The 17,090-nt window shown below is 35.6% G+C and overlaps 1 protein-coding gene across 2 annotated transcripts in view; it reads right to left on the minus strand.

The window, feature by feature from the left end:
* Positions 1 to 17,090, minus strand: part of MED13 (mediator complex subunit 13) — a 95,310-nt gene that overhangs the window by 15,241 nt on the left and 62,979 nt on the right. For both annotated transcript variants that reach the window (XM_004271739.2, XM_033431635.2), the window contains exons 17-24: positions 14,521 to 14,682; positions 10,649 to 10,872; positions 8,824 to 9,013; positions 7,455 to 7,917; positions 6,045 to 6,264; positions 5,197 to 5,388; positions 4,410 to 4,633; positions 2,254 to 2,396 (exon numbers count right to left, since the gene is read on the minus strand). In XM_004271739.2, the coding sequence (XP_004271787.1) occupies positions 2,254 to 2,396; positions 4,410 to 4,633; positions 5,197 to 5,388; positions 6,045 to 6,264; positions 7,455 to 7,917; positions 8,824 to 9,013; positions 10,649 to 10,872; positions 14,521 to 14,682 (1,818 nt within the window). The remainder of the gene's footprint in view (positions 1 to 2,253; positions 2,397 to 4,409; positions 4,634 to 5,196; positions 5,389 to 6,044; positions 6,265 to 7,454; positions 7,918 to 8,823; positions 9,014 to 10,648; positions 10,873 to 14,520; positions 14,683 to 17,090) is intronic.

Genomic DNA, 17,090 nt, shown 5'->3' on the forward strand with positions numbered 1-17,090 from the left:
GATAAAAACTCTCCAGAAGGTGGGCATAGAGGGAATCTACCTCAACATAATAAAGGCCATATATGACAAACCCACAGCAAACATCATTCTCAATGGTGAAAAACTGAAAGCATTTCCTCTAAGATCAGGAACAAGACAAGGATTGTCCACTCTCATCACTATTATTCAACATAGTTTTGGAAGTCCTAGCCATGGCAATCAGAGAAGAAAAAGAAATAAAAGGAATACAAATTGGAAAAGAAGAAGTAAAGCTGTCACTCTTTGCAGATGACATTATATTATACACAGAGAATCCTAAAAATGCCACCAGAAAACTACTAGAGCTAATCAATGAATTTGGTAAAGTTGCAGGATACAAAATTAATGCACAGAAATCTCTTGCATTCCTATACACTAATGATGAAAAATCTGAAAAGAGAAATTAAGGAAACAGTCCCATTTACCATTGCAACAAAAAGAATAAAATACTTAGGAATAAACCTACCTAGGGAGACAAAAGACCTGTATGCAGAAAACTATAAGACACTGATGAAAGAAATTAAAGATGATACCAAGGGATGGAGAGATATACCATGTTCTTGGATTAGAAGAATCAATATTGTGAAAATTACTATACTACCCAAAGCAATCTACAGATTCAGTGCAATCCCTATCAAATTACCAATGGCATTTTTTACAGAACTAGAACAAAAAAATCTTAAAATCTGTATGGAGACACAAAAGACCCCGAATAGCCAAAGCAGTCTTGAGGGAAAAAAACGGAGCTGGAGAAATCAGACTCCCTGACTTCAGACTATACTACAAAGCTACAGTAATCAAGATAATACGGTACTGGCACAAAAACAGAAATACAGAACAATGGAACAGGATAGAAAGCCCAGAGATAAAGCCATGCACCTATGGTCAACTAATCTATGACAAAGGAGGCAAGGATATACAGTGGAGAAAAGACAACCAAAGACAACCTGTTCAATAGTGGTGCTGGGAAAACTGGACAGCTACATGTAAAAGAATGAAATTAGAACACTCCCTAACACCATACACAAAAATAAACTCAAAATGGATTAGAGACCTAGATGTAAGACTGGACACTATAAAACTCTTAGAGGACAACATAGGAAGAACACTCTTTGACATAAGTCACAGCAAGATCTTTTTTGTTCCACCTCCTAGAGTAATGGAAATAAAAATAAAAATAAACAAATGGGACTAATGAAACTTCAAAGCTTTTGCACAGCAAAGGAAACCATAAACAAGATGAAAAGACAAGCCTCAGAATGGGAGAAAATATTTGCAAATGAATCAATGGACAAAGGATTAATCTCCAAAATATATAAACAGCTCATGCAGCTCAATATTAAAGAAACAAACAACACAATCCAAAAATGGGCAGAAGACCTACATAGACATTTCTCCAAAGACATACAGATGGCCAAGAAGCACATGAAAAGGTGCTCAACATCACTAATTATTAGAGAAATGTAAATCAAAATCACAATGAGGTATCACCTCACACCAGTTAGAATAGGCATCATCAGAAAATCTACAAACAACAAATGCTGGAGAGGGCATGGAGAAAAGGGAACCCTCTTGCACTGTTGGTGGGAATGTAAATTGATACAGCCACTATGGAGAACAGTACGGAGGTTCCTTAAAAATCTAAAAATAGAATTAACGTATGACCCAGCAATCCCACTACTGGGCATATACCCAGAGAAAACCATAATTCAAAGACACATGCACCCCAATGTTCACTGCAGCACTATTTACAATAGCCAGGTCATGGAAGCAACCTAAATGTCCATCAACAGATGAAAGGATAAAGAAGATGTGGTACATATATATAATGGAATATTACTCAACCATAAAAAGGAATGAAATTGGGTCATTTGGTGAGACGTGGGTGGATCTAGAGACTGTCATACAAAGTGAAGTAAGTCAGAAAGAGAAAAACAAATATCGTATATTAACACATGTATGTGAAACCTAGAAAAATGGTACAGATGAACCGGTTTGCAGGGCAGAAGTTGAGACACAGATGTAGAAAACAAACGTATGGACGCCAAGGGGGGAAAGCTGTGGTGGGGGGTGGGGTGGGGATGGTGGTGTGATGAATTGGGCAATTGGAATTAACATGTATACACTGATGTGTATAAAACTGATGTCTAATAAGAACCTGCTGTATAAAAAAATAAAATAAAATTCAAAAAAACACAGAAATTTAAGTATTAAATAATAAAAGCACAATTTTACCTTTTAATTCTCCATGACCAATCCTTCCTAGACGGCCAATTACAACTCTCCATGGCAATGAACTCATCTGTACAAGTCCTAAGCACCACTCCCAAAGTTTCTGTAGACCAAATCTTCTGGCAGATCCTTTTTTCCGACGAGCCCTGTTGTATGGAATAGAGTCATAAATATTTCTAAAATTCCTATGATGACATTTCGAAAGAGCTCAAATTTGTGAAAAACTGGTCCCTTCATTTTAATGCTTGATAGTTTTTACACAAGTCCTAAGCAAGAATATATATAAAATCACAGGTTTGGCATGATAGTTTGTATTTTGTTTAATACATATTAAAATATATACTTAAAAATTGTCCAAGAACCACCAAAATTCACCAGAAACACTGCTCTATACCAGAGATTGGCACACTTTTTCTTTAAAGGGCCAACGTTTTAAGCTTTGCAGGCCATCAGGATTCTTCTGCAAGAATTCAACCTGCTGCAGCACTAAAGCAGCCATGGACAATAATTAAACAAATGAGTGTGGCCAGATTTGGCCTATGGCCTGGAGTTTGCCAACCCTTGCTTCATACTTTATTTTTTTTTAATAAATTTATTTTTTTATTTATTTTTGGCTGTGTCGGGTCTTCGTTGCTGCGCACGGGCTTCCTTTAGTTGCGGCGAGTAGGGGCTACTCTTCATTGCGGCACTCAGGCTTCTCATTTTGGTGGCTTCTCTTGTTGCGGAGCACGGGCTCTAGGCACATGGGCCCAGTAGTTGTGGTTCGCAGGCTCAGTAGCTGTGGCGCACGGGCTTAGTTGCTCCGTGGCATGTGGAATCTTCCCAGACCAGGGCTCGAACCCACGTCCCCTACATTGGCAGGCGGAATTCTTAACCGTTGCGCCACCAGGGAAGTCCCTTGCTTCATACTTTAAATTGAAGAATATCCAACAAACCCCTCCCCACACTTCCCAGAACAAAACAATGCTGTTTTCTGCATGCACGTCCTTTATTAGGCAAGTACATAACATTAAGTGCTCTGTGGCTGAGCAACAGTAGCTACCATTTATTGAGTACTTCCTATGTACCAAGCAGTATGTCCAATCAATTTACATGTAATACCTCATTTCATCTTAACAACCCTATAAGGCAGATAAAATTATCCTCCTAATTTTACAGAGAAGTAAGCTACAGCTCAGTCGGATAAAGTAATTTTGTCGAGATCACACAGCCAATAAGTGGCAGGACTGGGATTTGAACCCAGATCTCTATGACTCTAGAGTTGGACCTCTTAACCGTCATCTCACTTCTACTTTCAGTAAAATGGCAATACACTATTTTTTTATTGGGAGGGTGGTATTATTCTTTCTCTATTCTCTTTCTCATCCTTCACAGATTAATGTTTCTATATTCAGCGCCACTATAACCAAATAATCACTAAGTTTTTTTGCACATAACCAATTTCTGAAATTAAAAGAACAGAACGTTTAGATAATAAAGAAGAAAATAAAGAACAGAACCAAATCTGAAAATTAAAGTTACTTCATGGATTTTTCAGGTTCTCTTAGGCAGTGTTCACTAGCCTTGAAATATGTTATTACAAGTGTCTATTAAGTGATAATTCAATGAGGCTCATCTTTTGTGACCTATTAGTTACAGTCTTCATGAATAACTGCTCATGATACCTAACTACTATCAAGAAGAATTCTAAAAAGAAGACCACCATTTTCAGAAGACACTCCAACATTTAAAGAGGAAAATTTTTAATAAAGAAAGTTAACTCAGTTTATTAGGGACTATATCTTAGATGGTATATGAGAAAAGTAAATGTTCTAGGATGCCTTACTAGATTTTAATTTGCAGATGGCTTTCTAGTTCCATGTTCCAAAATTTGTTAGGCTAAAATCATTACCTCAAGGTTTATTACACAGAATACAGGGGCTTTAACCTCTTTTGTCTATGTAACCGAGATAATCAAAATTATTTTTGAGTCCATTAAATTATACAATGTAAATATTCACTACAAAAGAAACGAAAAGCACCCACAATCCCAAGACTTAATATTTTAATATATATACCTTCCAAACCATTTTCTATTCATTAAAAATGAAACATAATGTGCATGTATGAATTTTTTTTCAAGGGATGATACAATGATACACTTAAGGAAATAAAAGTACCTATTTGGGACATCGATGTTAATGATACAAGTTTCTAAAAGTTCTCCATATAGATCTGTGCAAGATGCAAGAATCCATCTTTGATCATGTGATAAACAGTAGCCCACGAAAAGAACATTGTATTTCTGTCCAGCTTCTCCAAATGTTTCTCCTAGCTCTGTCTGTTTATCCTTCACTGGAGCCAGAATAAAAGGAGGTGTATAAAGTCGAATACACTCTGGTCTCTGTAAAGTAAAAAATTAAGTTACTACGGTACTATACAATCACAAAAAAATTTTTTATTGAAAATAAAGATAGGGACTTCTCTGGTTGCGCAGTGGTTAAGAATCCGCCTGCCAATGCAGGGGACATGGGTTTGAGCCCTGGTCCAGGAAGATCCCACATGCCACAGAGCAACTAAGCCCGTGAGCCACAACTACTGAGCCTGTGCTCTAGAGCCTGTGAGCCACAACTACTGAGCCTGCATGCCACAACTACTGAAGCCCATGGGCCTAGAGCCCGTAAAAGCTGCAACAAGAGGAGCCACCGCAATGAGAAGCCCACGCACTGCAACGAAGAGTAGCCCCTACTCGCCGCAACTAGGGAAAGCCCATGCGCAGCAACGAAGACCCAACACAGCCAAAAATAAATAAATTAATTAAAAAATAAAAATAAAAGAAAGATATAGTATATCTACCCATTATAAGATAACTGGAAAATGAGAGCTAATCAGAGACTTGCACTTAGTTTTGCATAAAATCATAAAATGTAGTCCTTCAATAACTTTGGTAATGGAAAACATACTTACATCAGGACTTTTAAGAGCAGTTTCCATGGCTAAACCTGGACCAAAACCAGTCAATGTTTTCACATTGGTTGATGTTGGAAGTGGTCTCCGACACTGGGTAAAGGCCGAAAAAGCCAGGGATTTTAAATGCTGGGTATAGATTTGTCTATCTTCATGCTTCACAGGTTGCAACAGGTACTGACAGGGAACAATCTAAGAATTACAGGCAAACATTACAAATGTTAGACTTTCCACAAGAGAATAAAAAGAACAGTGAGTCTAAAACTCTAAACATTTTATTAGAAAATTTAAACAAAACATAATTAAAATGATAATCTAAAGAATGATATTTTCTTATCTATTATATAGATTTTTAATGAATACTCAATTTTATTAATAAGCTATGTAAAAATCTTTAAACATTTCTACATAGCAGTTATACTGATCAATACTGCCACTGACTGCCATAGTCCTGTTGTAGCCTATAAAGAATAATTCAAATTCTCTGCATACAACTTAATATGGTTAATTTCTCTCTACTTCTAGTTTGTAACCTCTATTTAGAACTCTAGTTTATATAAGTCCATTCTTTTCCTATTTAAGCTTATGAATTTAAAAATTAGTTTATAAAAGTAACACGGGAGAGATATTTAACATACTTAATGTGGTCTTTTTATTCTCTTACTGTTGTATCACTGCAAGTTTACCTTTTATAAACTAAGATTTCTATTATAATATTATTTATATAAAGTCAATATAATAGAACCTGGCCTTTAGAAAATCAATGTGGATACAGAATAGTAACTTTGAAACTTCTATCAACGTCAAGCGTTTTAAATAAATTAACTTATAACATTTATCATTCTCACCTGTACAGAAACAGTGCTCTTAACATGAGGAGGAAGAGTCTGGACCATTTCCAGAAAACATCGAAGTAACCCCAAAGTCCATACATTAGAAGAATTAGTGCTCTCATCTTTGTTTTCATATGTAAAAGGATCAATTATATAAACAACAATTGCAGGTGGATAAGTGATTGCATGTGAATCACCATCTGTGGGAATGCCCACTTTGTCCCGATCCATTGTGCTAAAATTTGAAGTAGAAATAAGACAGTTAGGGAAAAAGTTCTCCTGTACCTTCTCGGAATAGCATCAAAACAGGTTCTTAATACCCTTTTTTCTTTCTTTTTTTTTTTGGGGGGGGGGGCTTGTGGTGTTGAGAGCTTCTCTAAAAATGAGGGACAGCTTTCTCTCCAAAGAGAACCAAAAAGTTCACAATTTGATGGTGTACAAAGACCCTTGGCATTAAGAGGCCTTGCATTAAAAAGAAGAAACAGAATTCTTAAAACCACAGAGCATTAGAAATGTCAGAGAGCTTAGTGCTTAAGTGATAAAACTAAGACAAAAATAAGTTAAATGAGCTGCCCAAGATCACAAGGTTGGCTAGAGGCAGAGCTAGACCAAAAAGAAACCAATTCTCCAGACTTAGTCAATGTTCTATTACATTTTTAGAATATATATATTCATTTCATACTTCATAACTTCAATGGTGATTAAGCTTCATTCTTTGATGGTGATATGATTTTTTAAAACTCCAAATCTTTTTAGATGTTCAAAATGGAAGATCTAGCTGGGTAATTAAGAGTCTGCTTTTAATCACATATAAGTATAACTTTGGGCAAAACTGCATCCAGGTAGCTGAAAGATATAACCAAGCTTAGGCTAACTTAACCTATAAATCGAAAGGGAATGCCTTCTTCATAAAGTAATAAAGAGAGCTGTCACCATCATTGTTGTTGTTATAAATAAGTGGAAGCATTTTGTAAAGAGCATAATATGCATTATATCCTATTGCTCCCACTCTACAGATAAGAAAACATGCTCAAAAACGTTAGGTAACTTTCCTAAAGTGACATAGCCAGTAAACGACAGATTCAAATTCTGGTACAACTCTTATGCCACTGAACAGGGTCATTCAATAGTGACTTCTAAATCACTGGAGTGATTTGCATAGGCAAGTCTACTTGACAGTTACGTCACAGAACAGACTCAAACATCACAGGATAGTTAGACTAAATGGTTTTTAAGGTCTTCATTCCCACCCTGAGATTCTATGATAAAGACTTTATGAAGAGTCTTCATTATAATTTTACAGATTAAATATTCGACATTATAAAAACTAAAATTTCAAGGATAAGACCAAAGGCTCTTTATGTTATTTGGACAAGAAGCAGCATATATTTATACTTCTGCAAAGGTTGGTATATTTAAATATACCTTTCAGACACATCAGGATGTGGCTGACTCGGAATCGAAGACGACTCTCCAGAAATCCCAGCTGTTTGTAGAGCTGATGGTGGTTGCCCTCCTAGCTGGCCATTCTGAACTGTACTCGCTTGCGTAGACATGGATCCCGCAACACTACTGTTCATACTGCCAAAGGGTGGAAATGAAGGTAGTTTATTTGATGACATTCCACTATTCAAGTTGGAGGATGATGAAGATGAAGCTGAGGTTGTGGTCAAAGTTGAGTTAGCTGTGGCAACTGAAGAAGATATGGCAACACCTGAAGTCATTGTCACAGTGCTGCTTGCTGTAGATGCTAGGGTGGCAGATGGAATATTAGCATTTCCAGTACTTGTCATCTGAGGTGGAGTAATCAAAGGCTGACTTGTAGGGGCAACTAAATTTGGTTGGGAAAGTAGAGAGCTGTCCAATGGCTGGGAAGCAAGGTAAGGACCTAAAGACAATAAAAACAGGATATTTAATTCTTTATTTCACTGATTGGTTCTTTATTTAATCTACTATGTGAATAATAATTTCTAGTTTATACTCTTTTGGTCATTACCCTCCCCCTAATTTGCCTGCTAACAGTGTAGCAAACACTAGCTTTCTATTTCCCCTACAAAGTGAAAAAAATTTTTAAATGGAATTGAAAAATAAACCAGTTTATACAAAATAAAGAAATGGTTTCCATGAAATATAATAAAATTCTATTTTGAAGGCATAATTAATTAAATAAAAATAACAGTATCTAGCAAATTTTCATTAAACCATTCAACAAGTTCCTAGGTCACAAGTTGAATAGTGACTATACTGGGAACTAATTAAATATAAAATGGAGGAATGTTATGGGGTTCAAATTATAGGAATGTCTAATGAGGTTCAATGTTTTGGTTCTGTGTCTCTTTGGATTAAGTCTAAAGTTAAGTCCATTGATATTTAATTCAAGGGTGTTAAAAGCAAGTCTTCAACAGCTGTCATTTCTTAATTCCAACAAAGAACTGTCTCTCTGTGTTGTAGAGGGAACTACAAGTTGTTTTACCTCTAAACCATTAACAAATCAAAAATCTTAATTTTAATAAACTTAAATAAAAACACAAATCTTCCTACTTGATGGGATCCCTACCGTAGTGATCAACAAACTTTTTCTGTAAAGGATCAGATAGTAAATATTTTTGCCTTTCCAAGTTACACAGTCTCTGTCACAACGACTCAGCCCTGATCTTGTAGCATAAAAGAAGCCACAGACATCTGTAAATAAATGAGCATGGCTGTGTTGCATTAAAATATTATTTACAAAAAGCTGGTGGACTGGGTCATACTTTGCTAAAATGACCTTATACAATAAATACAAATTCAATACCTAGGTCATATCTGCAGACTTGTGCATAAAGCTTGAGTTTAGAAAATGCTTCACTGTTACCATCAGCTGCCTGAGAAAACCATTCTGCTACCAACTTTTCTGATAGTTTCTTTGATGCAGTAGATCCAACTCTCATGATCCCATCCGTCAATAGTCGAGAAATAGGTCTATGTTGACCCAATCGACAAGACTACAAATACAGATACAGAAATCAGAATTAGTGAGTGTGCTATAGTTTTTTAGTTCATATCATAAAATAAAGGATTTAAGCTATTTAAAAATAAGCTTTATCATTTATAACTAACATTTGCAATAATAATATCAAGGTGAAATGGTGCCACAGGTCTTTTTACTTTTCTACATTAGAAATCCATTGAACTTCTATCAAAATTAAAATATCTCCAATGAAATAAAACACCTAGATAATAATGGCACTAGATCCACGTAGTTTGAATAATGAAAACTTGCAGAATACAGAAATAACTGAGCATGAATATACAGTCATTTTAAGTTGTACATCCATCCCAATTCATGTATATAAATGCATTATCCAGCTCTCCCTCCAATTCTGCAGGCCACTAATGTTTGTTACAGGAAGCCCAATCTCAAACAGGTTTGCAACACTGGATTAAGTAAGTTTAGACAAGGATTTCTTTACTGTAAGACTTTCAAAGGCTTTAATAAGCTAACATGTATAGTGAATCTCTAAAAGGTAAATAGATACAAAATGTCTCCCCAAACCTATCTATGGAACTTTTTTCTGGGAAGATTTTGCAGGACTAGTGTTCTAAATAACACTCTCTGGAAATATTTACTTTTACAAAACACACTACACATATCTTGCAATTAAAGTTAAGTAGAACATTAATGAGGAGCTAAACCAGCTCAAACTAATGATTCAGATTGTAAAAGAAACTAAATTTTAAAGACTAGATTTCCAAGCATTTGTGGGAAAAGGGAGATACCGTTGGCCCTTTGTATCCTTAGGTTCTGAATCCACAGATTCAACCGACCATGGATCAAAAATATTCAAAAAAAAAAAAAAATCCAGAAAGTTCCAAAAAGCAAAACTTGAATTTCCCATGTCTGCAACTATTTACAAAGCATTAGGTATGTAATGCTATGTAAATATCATCTATAAGTAATCTAGAGATGATTTAAAGTACAACGGAGGATGTGTATAGATTATATACAAACACCAAGCCATTTTATATAAGATTGAGCATCCATAAATTTTGGTGTCTGCAAGGGGTCCTAGAACCAATACCCTGAGGATATTCAGGAACGACTATAAAATGAAGTTAAGACTGTATGTTCCAGGGTACTTAAAATTTATAATCATTGTACTCAATGATGGATACAACATGAGAATTGTAACTTAAAAGACCAGCCAAGAATTTCAGAAATAAAATGGATCTTGGAGAGGCCTATCATAGCTTTATTTTACATATGAGGTAAGTAAGGCCTAGTGTCTAAACCGGAGGTCCTAGAGAATCAAGACTAGAATTTTTATAAATGTAATTTGTTCCTGGCCATTTACAATGCTACCCTTTGTTTCAGAAAAAGATTGTCTTAAATGGGACATACATGCTCTCAATGGTTTTCCCCCAGTACGGCAATTTCCACAGTGACCCATGGTGCACACATCTCACAAAGGGTCTGGCTCAAAGCTGTAAAGAATGTAACTGGCTTTTATGAGAACTAAACACCTAGTCTGACATTGTTATTATTCTTTACCAATCAACTGAAATATCCAGTATATTTTATATATAAACATACAAATCATAAGGTAGTTTTAAAACGACACCTCTTTTTAAGCACCTACCTCATATATTGCAGTAAGATCTCTAAAAAAGCTTTTGGCTCCATTTAACAAGGCTTCATTTTCTGGACATAGTACAACATAAGCTATATCTCTTTGAGATCCATAGGGTTCCAGCATAAGTCTCTCCCAATAAGGGAGAGCAAATGGAGAAAGCACCAGAAAATCAAAATCATAACCCAACAAAAACGTGGGGATTGGCAGTGGTTCTGGGGATTCATCAGTTCCTAAATAAGAAAAGACATATTTTAAGAAAAGATTTAAAAGAAGAACATTTATTTTTATATATTATTTTTAGAATATTTTAAAATTTTATTTATTTTTGGCTATGTCAGGTCTTAGTTGCAACATGCAGGATCTCCGTTGCGGGTTCTTCCATTGCAGCGTGCGGGCTCAGTAGTTGTGGTGCGCAGGCTTAGCTGCCCCTCAGCATGTGAGATCTTAGTTCCCCAACCAGGGATCGAACCCGTGTCCTCTGCATTGGAAGGCAGATTCTTTACCACTGGACCATCAGGGAAGTCCCAAGAGGAACATTTAAATGTCAAGAGTTAGTGTAGTCATTATTAGTAGTAAAAATATTTAATTAAAGACAAAAAATACCTAAAAGCCAGTGATTGAGACTTTCACAGTTAGGAATTTGCTAAATGACCTTTTATAAAATATGTGACTTATACCTTCACTTAAATGTAAAAAAATTAGAACAAAAAACTTATTAGTACAAAAGAAGATATGGGAGGGTTTTTAAAAAAATTATATTAGTTTCAGGTGCACAACATAGTGATTTGATATTTTTATACATTATGAAATAATGACCACAATAAGACTAGTCTCCATCCGTCACCATACAAAGTTGTTATAACATTACTGACTACATTCCCCATGTGTACATTACATCCCCATGATTTATTTATTTTATAGTTGGAAGTCTGTACCTCTTAATCAACGTCACCTAATTGTCATCATTTTATTTTGAATAAACTCAAGACTGGGGAAAGCCTTTTTAAGCATAATGTAAAACCTGTCCATTTAAAAACTGATTAATCTGACAACATAAATTTTAAATTTTGGCATGAAAAAACACTATAAACAAAGCCAAACAATTAACAATAAATTGGAAAAAAGATGTGCAATGTGTATAACAAAAGGTTAATTTCCTTACCATAGAAAGGGGACCTATAAATCCGTAAGGAATTGATCAACATCCTAACAGAAAAACAGGTAAAGGATATGAACAAAGTCCACAGAAACAGAAATACCTCTTATACATAAAAAGATGCTCAATCTCATTAAGAGCAAGGAATTTAAAATAATTAATAGCAAACAATTGTAACATTTACTATGTGCTAGGTAATGTTCAAAGATCTTTACATGTATTCACTCATTTAATCCCCATAAAAACCATGAAGCAGATACTAATATCAACCTTATTTTAGAGATGAGAAAGCACGAATAGAGACGTTAAACAACATGTCCAGTATCACATAAGAAGTGGCAGAAGTGGGATTTAGAATCTAGGAAATCTACCCTCAAAGTCTGTACTAGTCTACGTCTCAAACTATAATGAAACAAACCAGTTTCTCCCATCTACTCAGCACCCTACTGGCAAGGGTTTGGGGAAACAAACATTTTATTGGTGGGAGTTTAAACCACTATCAGAGAGAGTAATTTGGCAATATATATATTTTTAAATATACACATGCTTTAAGCCAGGGATTGTGTGCATTCTAGAATAGTTGTAATGATAATGATGCAAACAATGTTAAGTCCATAAACAGTAGACTGGTAAAATAACATATGTAAAGAACAATGGAATATATGCAGCCATTTAAAAAAAAACGAAAAATAAAAGCTCATATGTACTGAACAGTAAGGTGTAGAACTCTGCATGTGTCTACTATTTTGGCTTCAAAAAGAACGCAAAAATACTATAACAATAAATGCTGGAGAGGGTGTGGAGAAGAGGGAACCCTCCTACACCACTGGTGGGAATGTAAATTGGTACAACCACTATCGAGAACAGTATGGAGGTTCCTTAAACAGAACTACCATATGATCCAGCAATCTCACTCCTGGGCATATATCTGGAGAAAACCATAACCTGGAAGGATACATGCACCCCAATGTTCACTGCAGCACTATTTATAATAGTCAAGACATGGAAGCAACCTAAATGTCCATTGACAAAGGAATGGAAGATGCAGCACATATGTACAATGGAATATTACTCAGCTATTAAAAAAAAGAATGAAATAATGCCATTTGAAGCAACATGGATGGACCTAGAGATTATCATACTAAGTAAGTCAGAAAAAGACAAATATATGATATCGCTCATATGTGGAATCCAATTTTAAAAAAAAACCATGTAAATGAACTTATTCACAAAACAGAAACAGACTTACAGACATAGAAAACAAACTATGGTTACCAAAGGGGAAACGTGGCAGGGAGGGATAAATCAGGAGCTTGGGATGAACATACACACACACTAGTAGTATACAAGATAGACAGCCAACAAGGACCTACTGTATAGCACAGGAAACCCTAACTCAATATTCTGTGACGATCTATATGAGAAAAGAAACTAAAAAGGAATGAATATATGTATATGTATAACTGAATCACTTTGCTGTACACCTGAAACTAACACAACATTGTAAATCAACTATACTCCAATAAAACTGAAATATTTTTTAAAAAGTAGAAAAAATATATATATAAATACTATAATTAAACTGCATTTTTCACTGATTATCAAGTTTTTTTAAATGAAATTTAAATTATTCATCCATTAATAAAAGGAGGAAAAGGAAAATATGAGCAAATCATCTACTACTTCTGTACATAATGCATTCTAAAACCATGCAAAAAAAGTCAAGGACTTCAGAATAAAAACTATTATTTCAAATATATTTTAAAAGTTTCAATTACATCCCACCTTTCAGAAACACTCTTTTTTGTTTTTTGGGGTTTTTAAAAATTTTATTTATTTTTGGCTGTGTTGGGTCTTCATTGCTGTGCGTGGGCTTTCTCTAGTTGTGGCGAGTGGGGGCTACTCTTCGTTGCGGTGCGCGGGCTTCTCATTGCAGTGGCTTCTCTTGTTGCGTAGCACAGGCTCTAGGTGCATGGGCTTCAGTAGTTGCAGCACTCAGGCTCAGCAGTTGTGGCTCATGGGCTCTAGAGCACAGGCTTAGTAGTTGTGGCGCATGGGCTTAGTTGCTCCGTGGCACATGGGACCTTCCCGGACCAAGGATCAAACCCGTGGCCCCTGCACTGGCAGGCAGATTCTTAACCACTGCACCACCAGGGAAGTCCCCAATCTTTTCTGGGTTTTTTTTCCCCAGAGATAATCTTCAACAGATAGTTCAAGCATTTTGAATGTTCCTTCCATTACAGTTGACCATAAATCTACTGTTTACCATACTGAGAGTATTCATTTGTTACTCTTGTCACAAGGGGCAAATTTCTGTCTTTGTTCTTTCTTTTTTTTTTAAATGAAGACCTTGGGGCCTTTTATCACTAGTATTACCCTCTCTTTTTTACCCCATTTTTCATTAAATTTTGTAAAATAGTAAACTTACAAGAAAAGTAGTGTTTCAGTCTTTATTTGGCAGTATGATTCTTTCTTCACATAAAATCTTTCTGGTCAGTAAAATATGTAAAAACAAGCTGTTCTTTCTGAAGTGGGATTGGAGAACCCAGTAAAGTGAATGTTGAAAACGTTCAAAGTAAGGAAGGCTAAGATTGACCACACTGGCCTTAAGTCAAGCATATGCCACCGAAATATTTAAAGATAAATGTGCTTATTAAAGTTGGGCAAAAAAACTGAGAAATGATATAAAATAAGTCAATACACATTACTATAAATTACTTACCATAAGAGCCTCGGCCAGCCATTTTATGAAATTGTTGCCAAGTGAGAGGACCTTGAACCCCCCAAGGCCTTACTGTTCTTTTTTTCTGAATAGCATCCTGAAGAACTGGCTGAAGAGATAGAAGCATTCGAAGTATATCTTGTGAGCACTGCATACTCACATCTACAACCATTAAAAAAAAAAAGAAAAAAGAATAAGAATTGCTATTGTCAACACATCTAGGGAAGTTTAGCTCTTCATCACCAAGATTAAGCATCTGCTTGTGTAGAGAACTATAGTAAGTTGTATCTAAAATGATCTGTAGAAATGATTTTTCTAGGTATTTAAAACCAAGAAGAGACAATAAAAAAGTTATTGTAACTCGTCTTCATAAAAAGTCATTCATTAGCTCATTGATCAATTTATAAATTAATCAAATAAATTTCTTCCTTTTTGCATTTATTTTGGTTGTTTTATCTATTTATTTATTTAGACTGTGCAGCTTGGCACACAGGATCTTAGTTCCCCTACCAGGCATCAAACCCGTGCCCCTTGCAGTGGAAGCGCAGAGTCTTAACCACTGGACCGCCAGGGAAGTCCCTATTTTGGTTGTTTTTGGTGCTTATAGGTATCTTACTAGAAAGAACTTTGCCTCACACAGAAATGAGTTATAAATTATGCACCTTCATTACCACCACTTTGGTAAAATGACCAGATGGACTAGACTGGTTACAATGATTAAAGCTTAACTTGTGAAAAATGGTAGACTGTATGTAACAACTCTGAAGTATACAACTTGTACAGTAACAGATAAACTTGTTCATACTGCTAAAAAGTGCTGTAATATCTGAAGATATTTTATTAACCTAGACGTAACAGATTTACAGATTATCAAATTATTATGACCTACATTTCTGACCAACTATCAGGATGGATATGGAGGGTGTCACTCTTAATTGTCAAATGGCTTTTCAAAAAACCATGAAATATTACTGATATAAGTAATCTGTCCCTCCATTATGGTTCAGCTGTATCATTAAACCTGTTTGAGCACTCTGTTATGTTAAATCATTCAACTTTAATTCATTATTATTATTGCCTAATTTATTTCTTGTTTTAATTCCCTATATCTAAATAGTGTACAGAATCAGAAGTAATTTAATTTCAGATATACTGCTTAATAATTATTATGTTTAAATAAACTATTATATACATAATAGAATACTAGTCATTAAAAGTGATAACAGGACTTCCCTGGTGGCGCAGTGGTTGGGAGTCTGCCTGCCGATGCAGGGGACGCGGGTTTGTGCCCCGGTCCAGGAAGATCCCACGTGCCGCGAAGCGGCTGGGCCCGTGAGCCATGGCCGCTGGGCCCGCGCGTCCGGAGCCTGTGCTCCGCAGCGGGAGAGGCCACAGCAGTGAGAGGCCCACGTACCACAAAAAAAAAAAAAAAAAAAAGTGATAACAGAGCTATTTGAAATGGACAAATGACTAATAAACTAATAAATTAAAAAACAGGTTTTAAAAGTATGGAAGATAATTTTACACAAACAGAACTATGTGTATTCATATGTGACTATTTACATAAAATCTAGAAAAAGTTGTCATTGGCTAAGGTTGTTTATCATAATCAAATGGGGAACTTTTAAAAAACATATACACAGAGCTTACCCTGAGAAATTCTGATCTGAGTGAAGCTCAGGAAACTACAGTTTGATTTTAATTCAGAGAGATTCCCATAGATACTCTTTCATTCTTAAAAAAATATATATTTAATGAAGACCTACTATGGGTCAGGAACTATGCTAGCTGCTGGGAATATTGTGTAAATAAATTCTTATTCATGTCTTCAGGGATCTTACAATCTTGTGCAGGAGAATGCATGAAAAATAATATAATTGTATATTATGACAAGTGCCAGGTCTCTATACTGAGATCTGGTGGAAAGCAATGGTTTTTAGAATATATAATGATTTTTAAGAGTGATCATGAAGGACAGATAAATAGATCAATAGAAGTAAACATCCAGAAATAAAACTTCACATTTATTGTCAACTGATTTTTTTTGCGGTACGCGGGCCTCTCACTGCTGTGGCCTCTCCCATTGCGGAGCACAGGCTCCAGACGCGCAGGCTCAGCGGCCATGGCTCACAGGCCCAGCTGCTCCGCGGCACGTGGGATCTTCCCTGACCGGGGCAGAAACCCGTGTCCCCTGCATCGGCAGGCGGACTCTCAACCACTGCACCACCAGGGAAGCCCTACAGTCAACTGATTTTTGACAAAGGTGCCAAGACAATTTAATGGGGAAAGATAATCTTTTCAACAAATGGTTCTAGGACAATTGGATATCCACATGCAAAGGAATGAATATGGAACCCCTTCCTTATGTTATATACAAAAGTTAATTCAGAACGGATTATAGAGCTAAATATAAGTGCTAAATCTATAAAACTCTTAGAAAAAACATAGAAGTATATCTTCATGACTTAGGATTAGGTAAAGCCTTTTTAGATATGAAACCAAAAGTACAAACAACAAAATAGAATAATACACTGAACATCAAAATTAAAAACTTTTCTGCTTCAAATGAT

The sequence above is a fragment of the Orcinus orca genome, chromosome 19, assembly GCF_937001465.1.
Source record: "Orcinus orca chromosome 19, mOrcOrc1.1, whole genome shotgun sequence".
Lineage (NCBI taxonomy): Eukaryota > Metazoa > Chordata > Mammalia > Artiodactyla > Delphinidae > Orcinus > Orcinus orca.